At 43.8% G+C, this 20,610-nt stretch overlaps 1 protein-coding gene across 1 annotated transcript in view; it reads left to right on the top strand.

Annotated features, from left to right (window-relative positions):
- Nucleotides 1-1,090: 1,090 nt before the first annotated feature.
- Nucleotides 1,091-20,610, top strand: part of NR1D2 (nuclear receptor subfamily 1, group D, member 2) — a 22,680-nt gene continuing 3,160 nt past the window's right edge. The window contains 7 exon segments of the mRNA XM_010584358.1: nt 1,091-2,742; nt 2,744-2,861; nt 4,844-4,932; nt 5,883-6,027; nt 7,658-8,274; nt 11,844-12,029; nt 15,941-16,151. Coding sequence (XP_010582660.1) covers nt 2,653-2,742; nt 2,744-2,861; nt 4,844-4,932; nt 5,883-6,027; nt 7,658-8,274; nt 11,844-12,029; nt 15,941-16,151 — 1,456 coding nt within the window. The 5' untranslated portion in view covers nt 1,091-2,652.

Genomic DNA, 20,610 nt, shown 5'->3' with positions numbered 1-20,610 from the left:
CCCCCCTCCCCGCTTTGCTTTCGTGCTTTGTTAACGGGGGCGATAGGCGAGGTCGGGGGTGCCGGCCGGGGAGCCCCCGCTGCGGCGGCGGCGTCCTTGGCGCCGGCTGAAACTATTCGTACCGTATCCAGTTCGCCTCCTCCTTGGCGCCTCCGCGCCGTTACAACTTCCTAAACCTCTGTGGAAATCAAGTACGTGCACGTTACGGGGCTCCCCCCCGCCTTAAGTAAACCCGCGCCAGGTAGGACCCGAAGGCCCGGGGGTCCTCGCGACTCCGCCCAGCGGGGCCCCGCCGCGGCGCCGTGGCCGAGAGGCCTTGCTTCGGCACCCTCCGCCCCGTTCCCGGCGCAAAGCCCCATCGGTTTACGGACCCGGGGCCGCCTTCTCCACCGAGCCTGGGGGTCCCTTCCTGCGGGGTACCGGCGTGGGTGGGTGCGCGGAGATCGCCGTTGCCCGGGCTCTTTGTTCGGAGCTGTCGCCCCGTGCTGTGTGTGAGATTCAGCTTTTAACCGCGGGTCAAACAAAAACGGGGCCCGTAGCGAGACGTAACTTGTAAAATAGCGAAAGTATCGGGAATCTTGACTGTGACGCGGGCAAGACTGCCAGGCTCTCTAGGGTGCGGGAGCAGCCCAGCCATCTGGGGCTCCCCGGGCTTTCAGGAGACAAGGGGCGCGCACCCCCACAGGCGTACCCTTGCCGTGCTCCCCTCGGACACTGGTGTGTTGCCCTTGAGGGAAAAGAGCCTCCCTTTTTATGAGGCAGGGTTTAAAGGCGGCGGGGCCAGGCGGCAGCTCGCCGCAGGAGCCGTGTTCGCGTGCCCTGCTCTGCCCCTTGCAGATAAGGATGGCGCCTGCTGAGGCGCCGGGTGCCTCCCTTGGAGCAGGCGGACTGTGAGCTTCGAGCCGGCACCGGGCAGAGGCGCGTATGGCGCCGGGGGACGGCAGGACCCCGTCAAACAGGCGGTGGTGTCTTACACGAGCGCGGGCATTTGACGCCGTCTTTTTCTCATGCTGTTGCGGGACCTGCGTGTCCATTGCAACCCTCCTTTCTCCAGAAAAATGATCCCGAACGCGTGCTACGCTGCGTGGAGGATTTTTTTTTTTAAAAATCCGTCCAGGAATGACCGCTCTGGTGGGGTGTAGGGTCGCCTGTGTCCAGGAACGTGAGGAGCAGTCTGCGTGTAGCGCACGTGTCGCACAACCACTTGGTCTGACTTCTGCTCTGCGGCGACTCTGCCGGGGGCTTCTCGGCTGCACGCTCTTCAGGGTGTTGGCGGCGGTTTCCTTGGTAGAAAAAATTAAATGCTAAAGAGGAAATGAGCCAGTAAAGCCGCCGCAGAAATGCTAAGAGGACCGTTACAGCTGATCAAAGTAATGAAAACTTGTAAGTCAGAATTTCTGCCTGCGAGCAGTGATATTTCCAGGGTTGTATAACACTGCTGCCTAATAGGTGTAACAGCCTTTATCTGTGAGGAGGTGATGTCTGATGTAAGGGGCTACAGCCCCGACCTGCCATGCCAACTCAGTTGATCAAGGACTCAACTGACACCAATGCTTTTTTTCCTCCAGAAGAAGCCAATGCATGGCTGTTCTAAAGTTTTTTTAATTCTTACTGGTGTGTGGAGTTCCTTGCTGCAATCTCCTGAGCCATCTGTGAAGAGACTTTACAGAGCAATACAGGCATAAAGCAGGGAAGATGCTAAGTGGAGTTTATTTAAACGGTTGCGTGGCTTTCGTTGTTGAAATTTTTGTGTGAAATATCAAATGTTTTTATATTGACTTTTGAAATGCCGACTCTTGGAGACAAACTCAAATGAAGTGAAAACAATTTTTCTTGCTTAAGAGCAAGAAAAAGGAGCCTGTGAAAAGCCAGAACTGCTCCCAGGTCTGCCTGAGGACAAAAAGCTGTTTCATCTGAGGGATTCTCAAGTGTGTCAGATTGCAGGACAGAGACTGTTTGCAAATAGCAGCCTGGCAGTCGGAGTTTAGCTGCTACTAGAAACGCTACAAAGGCTTGCAGTCAGACAAATGGCGTTCAGTAGGCTAACCAGGCTGCAGCGCTATTTCTTTCCCTTGCCCCCTTCCCTTCTGCATCGTGAGCACCTCCCAGCCTTTCCTTTCTGTGCCTCTGGCGCGTAGCCTGCATGAAGTCTTTCTCTCTGCCCTATTTCTGTCCCTAACCTAGCTTGTTTGCATTCTGGCTCCACAGTGCTGTAAGATCCTGTCTTTGCTGTGGCTCCAGATGAGCTCTGCTCGGAGGGTGACCAGAGAAACCCTCCCTGGGCCGCCTTGTGCCTTCTCCCCGCTGCCCTGTCCTGCCAGCCACCATGGCTTGTTGCTCCATCTTTTGCTTTTGCTGTTTCATCTCGACTTGGATCGGAGGAATTCTGATAAATCAGGAGAAGGGGATGGGGCAGATTGAGAGGTCAGCCGCTGAAAACAAATGGAGAGAAGCAAGCTGGAGGGAGCGAGGGAAAGGAGGGCGTCCAGGAACACGTGATGGCTGGGTCTGGTGGTGCTGGGTCATGGCGTGGCTCACATGGCAGCGGTGCATGTCTGCTTGTTATGTCACTACGTGCCGCCTTTTTTTTCTTGCCTTAGGGGGTGTGATAGCTTACATCAGCTCTTCAAGCTCGGCATCTAGCCCAGCCTCATGTCACAGCGAGAGCTCAGACAGTGGTTTCCAGTCGTCCTCTTCGCCTGTACCATCTTCTCCGAACAGCTCCTCCTCGGAAGGCGGCTGCAACAGTCGGAGCAGTGAGGGCTCTGACGGGGCACCGAAGAGCGATCGGCTGGAGGAGACTATTAAAACAAACCAGTCGAGTGTTGCTGGTTTGACAAAAGGCCATAATGGAGTCACAAGTATGTTTGGTGCTGGTTCCTGAAACCACCATCTTCCCCTTATATATTACAACCCCATATATTACAAGCAGGTCCTCTGCGTAGCTTGCTGTGAAGGCACATAGCAAAGCCTCCATTTTTATCTTTTTTTGCATTATATGTATAGTAGTATGTATAGTATTGCCATACAAATGCTAATAGATAGAGGTCCCATTGCTGCTAACTTCAAACAGTCCATAAATACAGTCCAGCTTTACTTCAGATTTTCACTAGTGAAAACTGATCTTAATAAAAATCAAACACTTGGTTAAAAAGATGCAATGAAATAAAGGTAATAGTAATCAGAAATTGCCTTCAGGAGTATTTATGGAGCTGTCTTGCAAATCTAGTTTCTCTGTTTTTCATACTCCCTACCCTTCCCCTCCACCTTTCCTCCCCCCAGATTTCTTTGAGGAACAAAATAAATAGATTACCAAAACATTGTATTATATTTACATAGCTGTAGCTGGGACCTTTATCTTTTTGATTCCAAGTTTTAATTTGTAGATGTAGCAAACAAAAGTACTCGTAAGCTGGAACTAACAGCCTTTTAAAATGCATTTAACAATCTAGCTCCAGCTATTTGCTTCACACTTTTTTTTGGTGATCAGAAAAGATTGACAGTAAAGAACTATATTTGAACAGTTTTGGAAGGGTAGGAATCAAACTAAGTGCTGGAATGAGTGTTTCAGTAAACACTTAGCTGGAATTTACACTAGTCTTTTGAAGGCTGAATTCTTTTATTGGCAGAATTGTTTTATTGTTTTGAATTGTTACGAAGCTAGAATAAGTATCTAACAGTTCTACCTTAAAAAGTTGGGTTTTTGTTTGTGTTTTTTTTTTTTTTTAAATGTGTTCCTACCCTAAGTTCTTAGTAAGAACCTTTACTTCCTCTTAAAAATTTGCTAGCAACTAGGTTTTTGATATCAGGGCAGAGGTTCCTGAAGATGAAAACTGTTCAGATGTATAGATAGATAACATTTTTAGCTCAGTACTAGGTCTGTTTAAAAAAAAAAAAAAAAGGAAATTTTGTGGTTTGGTTTTTTTCAAAACTTTAAAAAAAAAGTTTTAGTTCCTCTTTACAAATGAAACCCAAATGTCAAATAAATTGCTCTTCTGGTAGAATATGGTTCTGTGGGAGTATTTCCAGCTGTCTCTGTTGCTCACTGTTAAGGTAACTTTGTGGTTACTGAAGTCACTAGTAAAATTCCCATTGGCTTCAGTGAAACCAATGTTAGACCAGCACTTAAGACTTCCAAAAAAAATCTTTTTTTGCAAGCTGAAATAAAATAGGTGGGGAAAAATTTAAAAAACCCAAACCATGAGTATCTTTAGACGGCTGAGAAGGTATTTTCAAGGTCAAGGGTGTAAGCATGCCATTGTGGATATGCACTCAAATGAGTAGTCTTTACATATGTAGATGTGGCTGAGTTACCAGTCCTAAATTGTTATCAAATAGGTAGAGTGTATGGCTTGTTTACAATATATAATAAAAGAAAGTGTCCTTTAATATTTCTGTTTTTAAGAAAAGATGCTTATTCTCTGTTGGGGAAACAGTAGCCTTTATATGGCCTTACTTGTCCTGATGGAAAAACAGATTGAACCCGAACTTTGGTGGCCTAGTTAACTAAATGGGCCTTTTAAAAGTGCATAAATGTAAGCAGACTTTCTTTTTCTACAGTTGAGTACAATGCTACCATGATTGAGAGTCCAGTGAATACGTGCTTTCTCCCTATTCTGTTGAGTGCTTCATGTTTGTCTTTTTTCCCCTCTCCCTTGTACTGGTACCTTCTGAACTGTTCAGGGGTTTTGTACATTCTTGTTGTCTGTTCCTCTGCTGTATTTTTTGTATGTTGAGCTGACCTGACGTAATTTGCTTTTAGTCCAGGTTTTAAAAGCTGGAAACATGTTCCTGCAGTTGTCATTGGTTTTCTATATCCTTGACTTTTCTGTTCTGATTCTAGAATTTAATGGCATGGTTCTTCTTTGCAAAGTCTGTGGAGATGTCGCTTCAGGATTTCATTATGGTGTTCATGCCTGTGAGGGCTGCAAGGTGAGCTATATTTCTGCTCACCTTTCTGTTGGTGAAATGCTCAAGTTCCCCACATAGGGGAAGAGGGGCGATACTTCCGAAAAAACCCCAGGATGCTTCTCTGTTAAACCTGAGAAATTTCAGACAGTGTGTAAGTTGTAGGAAAAGGCAAACCACTTAGCAATACACAGCGTTTTTCAAACTCTGAATGCTTTTTGTTCTTGCCCCTTGTCTGATCCTCCCTGACCTGGAGTGCACAGCAGAGAACCAGAACTGGAGACAGAGGTGGTAAGGACCATGTCACGCAAGACATGTGAATGTTAATTGCATTAAGAGATAGTGGGTGTGAGTTGTCACCTGGGCTGGGACGCAGAACAAAACAGCTTTGGAAAAAGCAATTCTTTACTATGGGGAAAGCCAGAACTGGGTGCTTGCATGTTCGCGTATCAGTAGAGCTGTATTTTCTGATACTGTAACACTGCAGACTTTATGTTCTGTGAAGGAGTTTATCAACTTGAGGGTTATGTGAAAGAACTGCCTTTGAAGATCATATGGTGCAACAGGATGGTTTTGTTGCCAAACAGTGGAGATTGAAGTAAAAAGACCTGATTTTGACTTTCACCTTTGCACTTAGGAGATTGAGGGCATATCTTATAAACTGTCAGTACAGTGATAGAGGTAATTCTGGAGATACTTTGCTCTTAGGTGCTGACTATGCAGGGAACAACTTAGCATCTTCTATAGTTATAAATCATAACTAGTTTGTGTTATACACAGATCACACATGAAGGGGAAGTAAGTCATGAGGAGTAGCAAGTTCTTTAAAATCACTTGGGGCTGATGGCTCTGAAGCAGCTGATGAGATGCAGTGAGGTTTTCTGTGCTTGCTGAGAGGTGAATCTTGGCAGGAGGATTTGACATGTGCTGTAATAATAGTTGTGGGGTTTTTTTGTTTGCTTGTTTGTTTACAGGGTTTTTTCAGAAGAAGCATTCAGCAAAACATCCAGTATAAGAAGTGCTTGAAGAATAATAACTGCTCTATAATGAGAATGAATAGGAACAGATGCCAGCAGTGTCGTTTCAAAAAATGCCTGTCTGTTGGGATGTCAAGAGATGGTACGTTCCTCTACTAAGCAGTGATCCTCTGAGAGGGAATCTGCTGCCCACCTCAAAACTGATTGCTAAGGGTCTTAACGGCAGAAAACACAGCCAGCCCTATTGTCAGGGACAGGTTCCCTGTCCAAGAGCATTTAGATCAGCTTGCCTTCTTGCTCCGTGGCTGTCCTGAACTGGTAACGTAATACTGGCCGCAGAGGTGTCCTCCCATCTCTGGAGGCTAGTGCAGTGGGATGTGCTGCAGTGGTCTGTTAGGGAGACGGTTGTAAGAAGAGTCTCAGTTTTGTTTTAATGAGTTAATATTTATAGCTGTATCCTGCCTGAATCTGAACAAGACTCTATTCTTTTTTGTTTTGTTTTGTTTTGTTAATGTTGCTTTTTCAATGAAAGGGAATTCTGCCCAAGCTGATAGCCTTAGAGTAATCATTATAGAGCCTAAAGAGTTAGGTTTGGGTACATGGGGAGAACATATATCTGCTCTTCTTTTTTCTTTTTTTTCTTTCTTTTTTTTTTTTTTCTTGGAGGGAGGGGGGAGGCAAGGAGGAAAGGGTAATATTGAGCTGTGTCTCTGACCACCTTGCTGGCTATCCACTCCTTGTGACTTTTTTTAAAACATGATGCTGAAAGTGTAGTTCATTAGTCTGCTACAACTTACTGTCATGAACCAGAACTCTTCCTTCTGTTTCACTTTTTAATTTTCTCTGGGTGTTTATTTCACAAGAACTAGGAATCTTGGGCTGTTAATAATTTAGTGGGTGGAGTGTTAAAACTTATTTTAAATAATTGTTCCGAGTTCTTGTCGTGCATAGGAGTTATTTCATCCCCTAGGCGCTTGTTTGCGCATAAGGTTGCACCTGCTTTAATGAAAGAGATTTAGTTACATTAATGATGGACTACTGCATGAACATAATTACATCAGTCGAAACTGGTTATAAGCCCTTGTAAGGCTGTGGTTGGACAGGATAGTAGAGGCAGTTGTGGATTCCCTAGGACAGGGTCAAAAGGGCTGCAGCCACAATGATGCCCCTCCCCTTGCCAGCAGAAAATGTCCTTGTCAAGGCAAAGTTATCAGGAAAATGTGCCGAGGTAAGCTTCATTCAGCATTGTTGCTCTTAATTTTTTTGGCAAGTTATATAATTGGTCCATGAGGAGCTGTCTTGTAGGACTTATATTCAAATATGATATGAACTGTGTTTAAATTCAGCTAATTGTCAGCTCACAAAATTGTACTGTTTTAATTGATCCAATCTTAAGGCCTGACACTTAATTAACTAACACAACTGCGCGTATAGTCCATAGCCAGGTTTGTAGCAAAAGGGGAAAAAGCTTTAGAGATTATGTGCTTTAGAGCTGCCTTCTCTTTTCTGTAAACAGCAGCATGTAATTCATATCTTGTTCCTGTCCTATGCTCAGGAAGCTCCTTGACTTCAGTAGTAATACTTCTGCTGTAGTATTGGTGAGAGCAGTTAAAGTCTTCCCTTAAAAGGCAAGATTATTGTTTGGGGTGTGTATTTTGTGTGTGTTCTTGTTGGTTTTTCACTTTGGTTTGATGCCTATGTCTGCTGCTAACACTTTCAGGATTGACTTTTTTCTCCCCCCCCGCCCCCTTTTCATTTCTCCACCTTGGTAGCTGTTCGATTTGGCCGTATTCCCAAACGTGAAAAACAGAGGATGCTGATTGAAATGCAGAGTGCCATGAAAACCATGATGAACAGCCAGTTCAGCGGTCACTTACCCAATGAAGCATTAACAGAACATCAAGATCAAGCACCTCAAGAAGACCTTTCCTCCAAGCCCAAACAAGAGCGGGAAACCATCAAAAGCCCTTCTCCCCCTCCTAGCACTGACATGGCTAAGGAAGAAGTGATCGGTATGGTCACTAGGGCCCACAAAGACACTTTCATGTACAACCAAGAACAGTCCCAAAACCCAGCAGAGATGATGCAGTCCCAGAGTGGTGAGAGAGTGTCAAAGAACACTGAGCCATACATCTTGAGCAGCGAGCACTGTGTTGGTGGGCTCGGTGGCCCTCAGTACCCTGAAAGTGAGCACCACCTTGGTGGACAGTACAAAGGGAGAAGCGCAATGCATTATCCAAGTGGGCATGCCATGTGTTTCACAAATGGCCACTGTATGAACTTCACCAGTGGTTATACTCAGCGACTTTGTGATAGGATCCCAGAAGACAGCTTTTCTCCAAACAAGAATACCACTTATTCTTGCAGCACTGGAGGAAGAATGCATCTGGTATATTGATATCGATTGTTTGCTTTGACTTAGTGAAAGGCTTAGTGATGCATGTGATCCAGCTGTACATAATTGGCACAACTGCTGAAACTTTTCATGGTGACACAAGTTTGATAGCACAAATTGTGATGAAGGAGAATAATGGCGCGAGTTGTGTGGAGCATTTGAAATCATGCAAGTGATGGGGTTTCTTGGCTCGTTTTTTAGCAAACTGAAAGTAGACTGATGTCAAAGAGCATTGGTTGAAGAAAACTCATAGCTTTTTTAACTGGCTTGACGTAAAAATGGAAATACATGTTAGGAGTTCATAAATTCCCTTCTTCACTCAATCCTCTTGAAGACTTCACTTTAAAATAATCTACACAGTCAGATATGCTGTATTTTTCTTAAAGGTATTCAGAGTAAATTTCTGGGGTGAGACCCCAGAGCTAGGATTTTAAGCCAGTCTGTTTGCACACCTTGCTAGTGTGTTCTAAAATCTCTCCTGCTGGGTAGGCTGGTGTTTTTTGGGGGAGGGGGGCAGGGGGATGTTTTGTTTTGTTTTAATGGGGATAGGCTGATTCTGTTACAGGCAGTGTGAAATATAGGCTTAATGGGACCCACAGGCTATGCATCCTTCTGCCCTAGAACATCTTCAGATCTGAACAGAGGCAGGAGGAAGTTGCACAGCTAAACCACTTGAGAGAAGTTCAGGGTCTTTTCTATAGTACTTACACAAGCGAGGCTCTGCACATGCTTACGGATACCTTAGATGACTTTGCTAGAGCATTTTCTCACTGAATTCTTAACAAGGATGCTTCCCGTTTTCTTGCATATGGGTTTTGTGTTTTGGTTTGGTTTTTTTTTCCTTTCCTTAACAGGTCCCTCCCATTTGCCTTGCAGCCACTGTTTCTCTGCCATTCAGGCAACTGGTTCTGTAAGCCCCTTAAAATAGATTGTCCTTTATCACTGGAACCGCCTGGGATGAGAGAACATAACATCCTCGTTCTCATTCTGCACTCCTGTTGAGAAGTGCGAGCCCCTGACCTTTCTGAAGTACTCGAGCTGCCGATGTTTTCCTTCCTCCTAGTTTGTAAAGATTCTTCACAGGTTCTTGAAGGCCCCTGAAAGTCTCTGCACAGTGAAGGCTGTTTGTTTTGATGTTGGATTTCTTCTGTTGTTGTTGGGGCTTTTTGGTTGGTTCGTTGTTTTTTTTCTTCTTCAGCTACGGCATATGTGGACCATGCCATCCCTAGCAGGCTCTGACCTTAATTGCAGACTCTGAGCACTACACCATGGCAAATAATAATCATTCCCAACCTTTCTTCCTTGCAGGGAAAGTATGTGGAGTCACTACAGCAGCATTCTTGGCACTCCTGAGAAGCAGAGGTTAAACCTGTCAGTATGGGCAGGCAGGGAGTGGCGCTGCCTGCAGAGGCCCAACCAGTCAGTTTGACCTGTGCATAGCAGCTGCAGGGAGGTTTCACACAGCCAGCGGTGAGGAAACAAAACCGAATCCAACAGAGCACTGCAGGACCGCCCCCCCCCCCCCGCCCTGCGTCCCTGACGTGAATGAGGGTTTTGCCAGAGAACATGATGAGAGCAGAATCCGACCAAAATGAGTCAGTAGCAGTAAGGGAGTGTAATTAGGCTCTGAACCAGTACAGAGACAGATGTTCAGGGCTTTAGTTTTTTCACTCATACCCCCACAACCAGAAAAGCAGAGCAGGTCATTCCTGAAGAGGTTCCTCTAAAGAGACCTAGTGACTGCACAAGCTGACAACTGCTTCCACAGGAAGCCTGTCAGAGTTCAGGGAGTGTCTGGATGATGCTCTTAGTCATATGGTTTAGTTTTAGGTAGTCCTGCAAGGAGCAGGGAGTTGGACTTGATGATCCTTATGGGTCCCTTCCAACTTGAGATATTCTGTGATTCTATGACTCTTGGGCAGAGGTCTCTCAAGAGAGCTTAGACAAAATATACAGCGGGTGAAAGTGGCACTTTCCCCTTGGGACTGAGTGCCTGGGGGTTAGGGTAAACCATTGTGGGATGAGTTGAGATGCTTTTTGTGTCCAATTCAGAGCGGGGTGCCGAACCAGAGATTCCTTATTTTCAGAGAGTGCTGTATTTTTTACAGTACCTGTGTGAACTGTTGCAGTATCGTGGACAGAGCAGTGGCTAGTGTCTGCTGTGCTTCTGGTTGTGTGCCTAGACCTTTCCTTTTGCCAAAATATTTCATGATTTTCAGTTTATGGAAAAGGTCCCCCTCTACCCCACAAGTAATTGTTTGGTTTTGGGCATTGTCCTCACACACACAAATGATGTTGTGTTTCACAGCTGAACCAAGAAATCTGCAATTCTGTTTTTTGTCTTTTGGGGAGAGCTTTCTGCATATTGACTGCGCAGTTAGTAACTGATATTTGGGAAAAAAAAAAAAAGCACAAAAACTCCAGAAATGTGTATCTGTATCTTGTTTTCCCTAGCTGTTGCCAAATTCATACACATGCAGGTGCATATATACCTGTTGACTATATTCTTGTAATGGATCTTGGGACCTTCCATGCAAAGAATTGCTAGGCAATTAGTCAAGATGCCCTGCAAAAGCAGCATAGCTCTGAGGAATTACTAATCTATTTCACTGCTTTCTATTTGCTTTGCTGACATTATGTAGGATTACATACACAGTAATAGTATACTTGTGAGGAATACTTAAAAGGAATTCTTGTCCTTGATGATGATAGGTGAAATTAATATTAAAAGATTTAAACTTCATTAAAAGATGTAAATTTTAGAAAGCAGAACTGAAAGTATCTCAGAGTGTCTGGTTGGGTTTTATAGAGGGAATTTATCGGCAGTCAGCCTTGACTGATACGTCTCATCTCATTATAGTGGATTCAGACTTTGCTACAAAAAATTGCTGTATGTATAAAAGAAAGAGCATTTTGTCATCTTGTGACTGAGCAAAATTGGAATACCAGTTCCTTGGTCCTCCTTCAGTGATACAAATAAAAGCAAACACGTAGGAGAGGAAGGTTGTTCTGGTAATGAGGATGTAAACTTGTGACTCAGGTAAACCAAGGCTCAGTTCCTTGGTCTGGTGTTGACACCTTTGTCACCTTGACTGAATCACTTTAGCTGCCTGCAAAACAAGAAAGATATATGAGAGTGAACGTAGTAGTGACTGTGAGATTACAATTGATTGATTGTGAAATCACGATTAACTGTGAGATTACAGGGATAATACAAATAAGAGAAATCCAGATGTCAGCCATGAGTGGCATCAGGGAAGAGTAGCATAACCCAGGCTCTCTCAAGTCTTTTACTATAAACAATGTTGGTGTTACCAAGGTCAGCAAATTTAGAAACAGACTGCTAATGGACTGCCATGGATTTTTTATTGTTTGTTTGTTTTAAAGGGAGGGAGAGAAATCTAGTTGCTTTGGTACCTGACTGAGGAATACTGATACTTTTTCTCCCTGTGTCATTATTACAAAGTTTTCTTAAAGAATAAATCTGCTTCTTTAAAGTATTTGTCAGTATTTGGAATTATATCTTTAAGAGTTGTCTTCTGCTTACATTTTCTAAACATTAGGTCTGCCCAATGAGTAAGACTCCCCACGTGGACCCAAACAAGTCTGGCCATGAAGTCTGGGAAGAGTTTTCCCTGAGTTTTACCCCTGCGGTGAAGGAAGTGGTGGAGTTTGCCAAGCGCATCCCAGGTTTCCGGGATCTCTCCCAGCATGACCAGGTTAATCTTCTGAAGGCTGGGACCTTTGAGGTGAGACCACTGTGTGTATAGTGCGGACCTGAAAAGCTGTGCATCAGTCCGACCCCCTTAAGAACAAAAATAAATAGAACTGGGTTATATTGGGCAAAACCAGCTTGTTCATGGATGTTAGCTCTGAGCTTTCCTTAAGCTGATGGTGTCCAGTGCTTCTGTTTGGTCAAATCTTGGTGAGCTGTCCCTTTTCCAAGTAGCTCAAAAGTGCTCAGCCCTTTTACCCTTTCCTCTTCCCTGGGCATTAATAAATGACTCACAAGGAGTTTCTTGGTTTTGTATAGCAGCGGTTACTTTGGTAGCTACCTTTGCTTAGCCTGGAGAGAAGCAGACTGCATCTGGAAGGGTGGATAGTTTAGAAAGCTATCTATTGACTTACAAGTTTTACAGAGCAACAAACACATTCCTCTACATGTCCTTCCTTCTGCCACTGTGCTCCCTGCCAAAGCCAGAGTATCCATCCTGACCAGTCACCACTAGCCTTTCTTGGGAACTGGGGATTGCTGAAGCCTCCATCTCCAAAGCAGTAACACTGATAACTAGCTGTACTGCTGCAGCTCTGTAGATACTGTGTACCAGCTGCAGCCTGACTTACTCTAGGCTAATCCCACCAGGTCCTCACGGTTAATTTCACCCACTTGCAAGCATGACATACATGTGAATTAGTGGTGTTAAATTGGGAATGATACCAGAGCCTGGTGCTGTTTTATAATTAGTGACCTTCACCAGGGGACCTTTACTTAAGATTTTAGTTGCTCTTCCAGACTCGTGTCTATTGGGGACCATGCACATTTGATAAGTATTTGGATTTGAAGTTTAAACATAGAGGGATAGAGGAGCTGAAGTCTCAAGTATGCAATGATACTGTGGTTTTCTGGGGTGGGCAGGGTTGGTGATGCTTTTGCTCTTGTTTACTTGATTTATTCTTTCAAAGAGGGATGCTGGATTTCAAATTTACCTGAACTGAAGACATTTCTCATGTAATGTGTTGGGTCTTTTATCTGTATTTATATACAGCCCGGTTCTAAAATGGATAATTGTTGGGTTGGAAGGTACAAGTTATACTGGAAGACCTGGTGCTTGGAGCGTGTCAGTTTCCATGTTGCTCCCATTTTGCTGTCATGTATTTTTTGCCATTATACTTATTCTTGACCTTTTAATATTCATCTACAACTCCTGTAGCTAAGGGCTGTATTTTCACTTCTTCAGCTACAGCCTCTTATGTTGCTGTTCACATTACGCAAAAATGTTGGTTCCTTCCTCTGCAAAGTGGTATACTGTCCAGTGCCCTCAAGGAGGGTGGAAAATCAGGCTTGAACTGTTCCTATAACGTAAAGCCAAACCTTCATGTTTTGCAAGAAAATGTTTTGTCTTGGCCTTTCTTCACCTCAAGCTTTTCTGAAGCCTCATTCGTATGCCTTTTTGCCAGTTACAAGCACTGCTGATAAACTCTTAAACTGCTGACTGTGTCTGTATCCAGGGAAATTAATAATAATGTATGGCTGTATGCTTATCCCTATTCACTTATTTATAAGAAACATAAATGATTTCTGTTAGTGAGCTGTACCTGTAGTTAAAGGCCTATGTGGCATCTTAGGAACAAAAAAAAACCCAAAAAAACAATGCTGCAGAGCAGTGGGAAAAAAACCCACCAAAACAGGATTAAAGAAACCATTGCAATAGAGGCAGAAGCATCTTGAAACCCTGGTGCATACAAGGTTGCTTCTGTCTGCTGCGTAACTAAACTAGGATATCCCAACCTCTGCATGTTAATAGAAGAACCTGACTAAAAGTACTGCCTCTGAGCCTGTTTTGGCTCCCTTGGGCACCAGTGGGTGGCTGTCTTGGCACTGAGCTTGCCAGCAGCTCATATTCAAGGAGCGCTTGTTTGTTTGGGGGCAAGAAGACGCATGGAGACAATGTTGGTGCAGAAGCAGCATAGCTATACATATTCACACACATGTAAGCTAAAAAGCCCTCTTAGAAGTGAGAGTACTGGGGAGCTCAGTATATCGTGGTGGTATTTGCATGGCTTTGTATGGGAGCCAGCTCAGAAACAGCGGTGACTGTAAAATAAGGAATGGATTTGGGTGGATCCTCCCCCCCCTCCACAAGCCCCCACTCCAAATGTAGTTGATGGTAGAGCTAATGAGTCCCTTGGATCTATTGAGGTAGTGACTCAATTTCTCTACAGACTCACAAACTTGGTGATTTGGCTGCAGGTGGTGGGGAAGTGAGCAAGCACTTGCCCGTGTGGAGGTTTTTGTCTGCTTACATTGCCATGGTTAGGTGATAGGGTTGATCAGGTATATCCTCAGCGTGCACAAATAGGAGTCTGGCTTGAAGTGAAATGGGATGGGTCAATCATGTGCTATACCATAGTCTAAACTGTTCTTCCTTGGGTTAGAATGGTGACATTGAAATCTATAGGCGAGGTCTTTGCCTTAGTATTAAGTCAGCACAGCTTCATGGGCTTCAGTTTTGAATACCAGCGTTAATACTGGTTGCTCATTATTTAAAGTTCATGTTTCTAAAGCCCAGTTCTGTAAGGGGAATACCATTTTGAACTGAAAGGTTGTTGAGCACCTGGTGGGTCCCTGCTAATGCAGAAGTTCAGCATTGTCTGTCTGCCCTTTGTCTCCTTTTGTTGTATTCTGCGGGCTTCTGCACCTAGGTTTCTGCCTAGGTTTCTGCACTCTGTAGTTAATGTCGTCAAAGGACGTATAGCTTAACTGACAAAGGTGAATAATACATAGTCCTCATGTCTCCATGAAGATTGCTGCATGTCATTTGGCTGTTAAAATTTAGGAGCGGGTCACGTAATGTGCATGAATGGTGTTTGAATTCTCAAACATTTTCATTTTTTTTTTGAACCCTCCTTTTTTAAGCTTGTCAAAGGCACTAGTCTTTGCTGAAAACCTGGTTCTCCTCTCATCTGTAGTAAACACTTAAATTAATGCAGTTATGTAGGGTAAGTGAGAAGAGACGACTGTCACACCAAGAGATTGCAGCAAGTCTGAAGTTTTAACCAATGCCAGTTGGTTCATTTTCTCCAAATAAGAAGGCTGTTCTGTGCAACTTAAACCTTGAAAATGTAAATAAGGTTGTTGAACATGAGCAAATGAAACTTTACAAGCCATTCCAGAGGGAAACATTTCACAGTACGACTGAGAAACCACAAGAGAAATTTCAGCCCAGAGGGGTAAGTTCAGCACATGTCAACCTGCTCCAGTCCAGGTGCTTATACCAAAGGGGTATTCCCAGCTGCAGCTACAGACCAGGTGCCGTTTCAAGCCCTGCTTCCCTAGCCTTTTGAAGGCTGTACATGTGGCTCCTTTTACCAGAGCTCATTAACATTCCTGTGGGTACAGCAATGCGGCATGGTACTTTCCCAAAGAATGCCTAGTGAGCCAGATCATCAGGTGGTGTAAAGCAGCATTGTTTCAATGGAGCTGCTCTAGTTTACGCCAAGCAAGAATCTGGTTCAATACCTTCATTTTGCTCCTCATAAGTGTGGCCAAGAAAACATTTCTTTTAATGCTGTGTATGCCTTTGGCTGTTTGGTGGCTTAAGCAAGTTGTTCTACTGGCATATTTATGAATGGCAGTGTCTTTGTGGCTCAGGCTGTCTGAGGCTTAAATTTTAATTTTCTTCCCTTTCATGTGCTATAGCCCCTCCCCTGCATCCACTCACTAATTTTTTCACTTGTTTGTTTCCCTCAGACTACTGGGCCAGAGCTTGCACTGTTTTTTACAGCTCAATAGCATGCTGACAGTTTTTGTATAGAATGCTTGTACAGTTGTTAATGAGACGGTTTGAATGATGTTAAAAGGTTTAATTTTTTTTCTTCTGCTTTTCTAGAAATCCACCTATATTTACCTGTTTTTGTTGTTCTTTTTTTCTTTCACCAGGTTTTAATGGTACGATTTGCATCTTTGTTTGATGCAAAGGAACGTACCGTCACCTTCCTGAGTGGAAAGAAGTACAGTGTGGATGACTTGCATTCAATGGGAGCTGGTGATCTGCTCAACTCAATGTTTGAGTTTAGTGAGAAACTAAATGCCCTGCAACTTAGTGATGAGGAAATGAGTTTGTTTACAGCGGTTGTCCTGGTATCTGCTGGTAAGGAGAGAAAGTTAACTTGCACCTTTGCCAAATTTTGAATATGGCTCTCTATTAAAAGATTTCTGTAAAATGTATACCCTGTTATTTCACGTCTAAGTGCAATTTAGTAGGTTTTAAGCTACGAGCAGCCTGTAATTTACTTTTTTACATACCTGCTCTTTCTAATACTGCCTTCTGGAAAAATGTGACAGTGGGCTTATATTTTCCTACTACTTTCTATAGAATGCAAAAATACATCTCATAGCTGCCCGATGGCCATTTAGAAGCTATTTGTCTGACTCATCTAAGTTTCACAGGACAGCATCAGTGAAATTACTCCTGACTTGCACAGCCTAAATCTTGGGATAAGGTGGTATTTTTACTTCCAAGTGTTGTCACTAAAGTCAGTTGCGTATCTTACTTAAGTCTAAATCCAACAGTTTGATCTCTGCCTATGTCAGCAAGAAAGCCCTATTCATCTGCATTGTGACTTCTTACCACTAAAGGTCTGCCAATCCACTAACATCTTCACCGGCCTCATATCTTGTTTCAGTCCCTGGATATACAGAACACCCTGGCCCAGATTCAAAGAAGGATTAAGCACCTACTTCTGTAGTATTATCTAAAGCCTCAAATTAGGCACATTAGCTCTGCATATAATGCCTGGAATACAAGATGCAGAATCCCTGCTTGCTGGGTAAGGAGCTCTCTAGAGGTAGCAGGCAGGAATACTAGTAGTGTCCACTTATACAACAAGCCAGCATTTGGGGCCACTCGCTTCTTGAACAAGTACACCTCTTCCACATGAGTGGGTTAGACCCACATCTTTCTTATCAGGGAGAGGCATCCCAGCCATGGTGCTGTAGGCACACAAAGCCTCTGTAAACACGGTAGGACACTTCAGTCTAATAGCTTTGTGTATGGCCTAACTGAAATGTGATAGCACAGGGTGGGGCAGCTGTAGCCTCTTCAATTTGTAAGTGGTGGTAACGAGCAGAGGGTGGTACAGAGTTTGCAAGCTTCAAAAGCCAGAACGAATGGCAGTGTGAAGGAAGCATGGCACTGTAGTCTGTCAGTGAAAATGTTCAGGTAGCAGAGAGAAACCTCGGGTTTTAGCTGCTTTTTCCAGACTCTGCTTTACGTATTTTATTTTTGAAAAGCTAAATTGACGAGAACTAAAGACAACCTTTAAAATAATGTCTGAGAACCAGGCCTCTTCCCTCCTTGTGCAATGTCATAACTAGGCTACAGCCGCTCTTCTTGCTTGCTCAGCTGCTGGGCTCTAGAATATCACCATCTCTGTGCCACCTGTTTTGAATGTAAGTGGCTGTATCTGTTCTGTTAATTTTCCTCCTAGCCCCGGCCCCGCCCCCCCCCCCCCCAGCCTTTTGAGCACTGCTCCATGCTGTTGCTAGCTCCCAGTAGGGCTTAGCTTAGGCATGGTATGTAACATGTACAGCATGTAATGTCAGAGCCATGCAACAGGACAAAAAGAGGAGGTGTTTGGTATTCAGGCTTCTTGCAGCTGCTGAGGATTTTTCAGATCATAGTTTTGGACATTATTACTACCTATCTTAGCTATCTTGTGATCTGATCTGTAGTCTGATCACAGCTTTCCTGGACATCTTCACAAAATACTTCCAGGGTTTTATAAAGTACAACTTCATTAGTCTTTTAATGTTTGGGCCCGAACTTGCATTCTTACGGTATTCCAGACACAATAGTAACCTTGATGGTCACTGAGAGTCCAGCAATTTTCAGATCAGCTTCGCTCTGCACCTTGCAACTAAATTGAAATGCTGCAGTCACTACTTGCACAAGTGAGTAACTGAGCAAGCTTCATGCTTGAGCAGGTACCTAAGAAGAACAGAAGTGCCCCCAACAGAGCTCCTGGGGAAGATGCTTGCAATGTGAGGGCTTGACAGGAGGAGAAGGTGTCTGTAGAACTGAAGGATTGTGGGCACCTGTTGGTTAAACTGATCTTGAAAGACAGATCCCCTGCACCCTACCCCTCAAGAAGGAGTGTGACCCAGAGAGTCATTTCCCATAAGGTGGAGGTGGAGCTCAATTAGAGAAGGAGGAAGAGTTGAGGAAGAGCATCACAGAGAATGACATGGAGATGCAGGCAAAGGCAAAAGATGCCGTAACTGGAAGAAGAACTGAAGGTGGAAGAATAAAGCCAATTAAGACTTCTTCATCTCAGAATGAAAGTTACTCAAGAGAAGATTGAAAGGAAGGTGGTACAGTAGTCAAGTTTTACATCAGTTCCAGAAGCAGACAGGAGTGTGTGACCTGTTGAATCCTGATTGTGTGATCCAGAATATAAAATACCATGCTGCACTAGTTAAAAATCTTTTAAAAAGACTTTCAGTTGTTTAAAACTTTTGAAAAAACACCAGTGGAAAAAAAGAAATGTTCTTAAGTCTCTAAATAGTGCTAGTGGGTAGAACACTTGTCAGAAGCATCTCCACGTAACACTGGATGAATAACCACACTTACGAGGGATATTTAGAACATGCAGAAAGAAGAAGCAGGGGTAGTAGCAAGGAATGTGTGTAACTGTGTACATCCTCTTGTTTTGGTGTCACATGGCAAAGAAAGAAGAAGCAGGGCCATACAGTGAGGATGTAGGAGTGTTTCTGATGGTACTGAGGAATTACCTTGGTGCCATTCCAAAACTAAAAAAATGCTTCACCTCTGGCTTCAGTTAGCTGGATGTGTTGAAGATGGAGGGAAGATAGCAAGATGGATCACGGGCACTGAAGAAGGAAGAAGCAAGGTGGAAGCAAAGCTGAATGTGGTTTGTGCAAGTCTAGAGAGCAGATAATCTCTTAACTGAGGGTGATGCCTTGTGGTAGAAGAACATAAAATACACACCCTCTATTATTCTCTCTTACTGTGGTAGTACTAACAAAAACTTCTGCTGTCCACTGGGAGAAACTGGGAAGTAGACTGAGAGGGAGAAGAAAGATTTGGACTCATTGAAGAGAGGAGGCTACAGTCACTCACCCAAGGCAGCCAGGAAAGACTGGACTGCGTTCTTCTACTTTCATAAGCAAGGTAGTAAGTACCGCTGTCACTGTACAGAGCTCTTGCATATTCTGTGCAAATGTCATCATCCCTGTTCAGGATAGAGCAAACCTAAATGTTTTGCAAAGCGGGGGGGCAAGTGGGATAGATATTAAATAAAGGCAGAGAGGCATCTCTTTACTCATGCTCTCTTGGAGAGCAGCTATCAAACCTAATGGACAATCTACACAGAAGAGTGGAATATGTGCTAATAAACACCGTTTGATATTAATCAAAGTTACTAATTGTTAGAGTAGAAGGTTCTGGAACAATCTTTCTAAAGGAAAAAAACACATTAACTGCTTCAAGATGGATACTTAAGTGGATTATATAATAATTTTTTCCATAGTGGTAGGGAACTGCACTGAATAGTCCAGGAGGACTTCCTAGACTCTGTTCACCTGAGAAGTCCAATTGGATTGACACTGACAGCATAAGGAAGGGATTCCCACTCTGACTGTACAGTCTGACTCAGTGCTGCTCCAGAAAGCTGTTGTCGTTCTGTGTCCCAGTTCTGCAAAGTGCTTAAGTACGTGTACACATCAAAGCACATTTCTGTTCGTGTCTGTCACTCGCGTATGTCTGTGCCCCACTGAATTTACGTAGCATTTAAGAAGAGAGGCTAGCTGCAGCTTGCGAGAAACAGCTACTGTGCATGGTTATTAGGTTTTGCTTAAAAATTTATCCATTTAAGCTGCTTACTTGGGTTCCACCTAAGGACAACAGGCATGTTCTTAAATACAGCTCTCTTGAAAGAGATGCTTCGGGTGTGGGACGAGTGCAGTATGTGAAAGCATAATATTTTTGTTGACATTGAAATTCTTCTTTTCTTTCTCAATTGGGAATTTTTGGGTGCATGATGTTTCATTTTGTAAGTGCTTCAGAACACACTCAGAAATAGTGCCCAGTCACGTCAAGGCTTGTAGTCCCTTTGCCCCTGGGGTCTCATTGTGCAGATACGAGGGTGGCTTGTCCTGATGAGTGGGATTTCCTCCTGAAATATGAACAGCCAGTTTAAGTTTAGGGTTCTATGTCCAGCCTTGAGAAATGTTTGAAATTCTTACTTCTGTGTGCCCTGTCTCTCTCCTTGCATTGAAAGCTGTGATTCAGCAAAATAAAATTTAAGTGTGTGCTTCAATCAGTCCTTTTCTGGAAACATGGGTGATTACAGAAAAGGTGATTGAATGCTGCCAGTTCAGCAGGAACTTCATACTTTACACAGTTGAATCTAAATAATGTTCGAAAGACTTTTCCTATGTGGGTTTGAAACTTTTGGCATAAGTATTTAATTTTTCTTGTGCTTGTTAATTTAGTGAGTGATTCTTGCAGTGGCTGTATGTTGCAGACTACATCCGTTCAGTCTCTCCCCCTCCCCCTGCCCCTGTTTTTTCTTTTTCTCCCCCCCCCC

This window comes from Haliaeetus leucocephalus, unplaced genomic scaffold, assembly GCF_000737465.1.
Source record: "Haliaeetus leucocephalus isolate CR32 unplaced genomic scaffold, Haliaeetus_leucocephalus-4.0 Scaffold973, whole genome shotgun sequence".
Classification (NCBI taxonomy): domain Eukaryota; kingdom Metazoa; phylum Chordata; class Aves; order Accipitriformes; family Accipitridae; genus Haliaeetus; species Haliaeetus leucocephalus.
The sequence above is the reverse complement of the archived record's forward strand: the minus strand, read 5'-3'. Positions and strand labels throughout refer to the sequence as shown.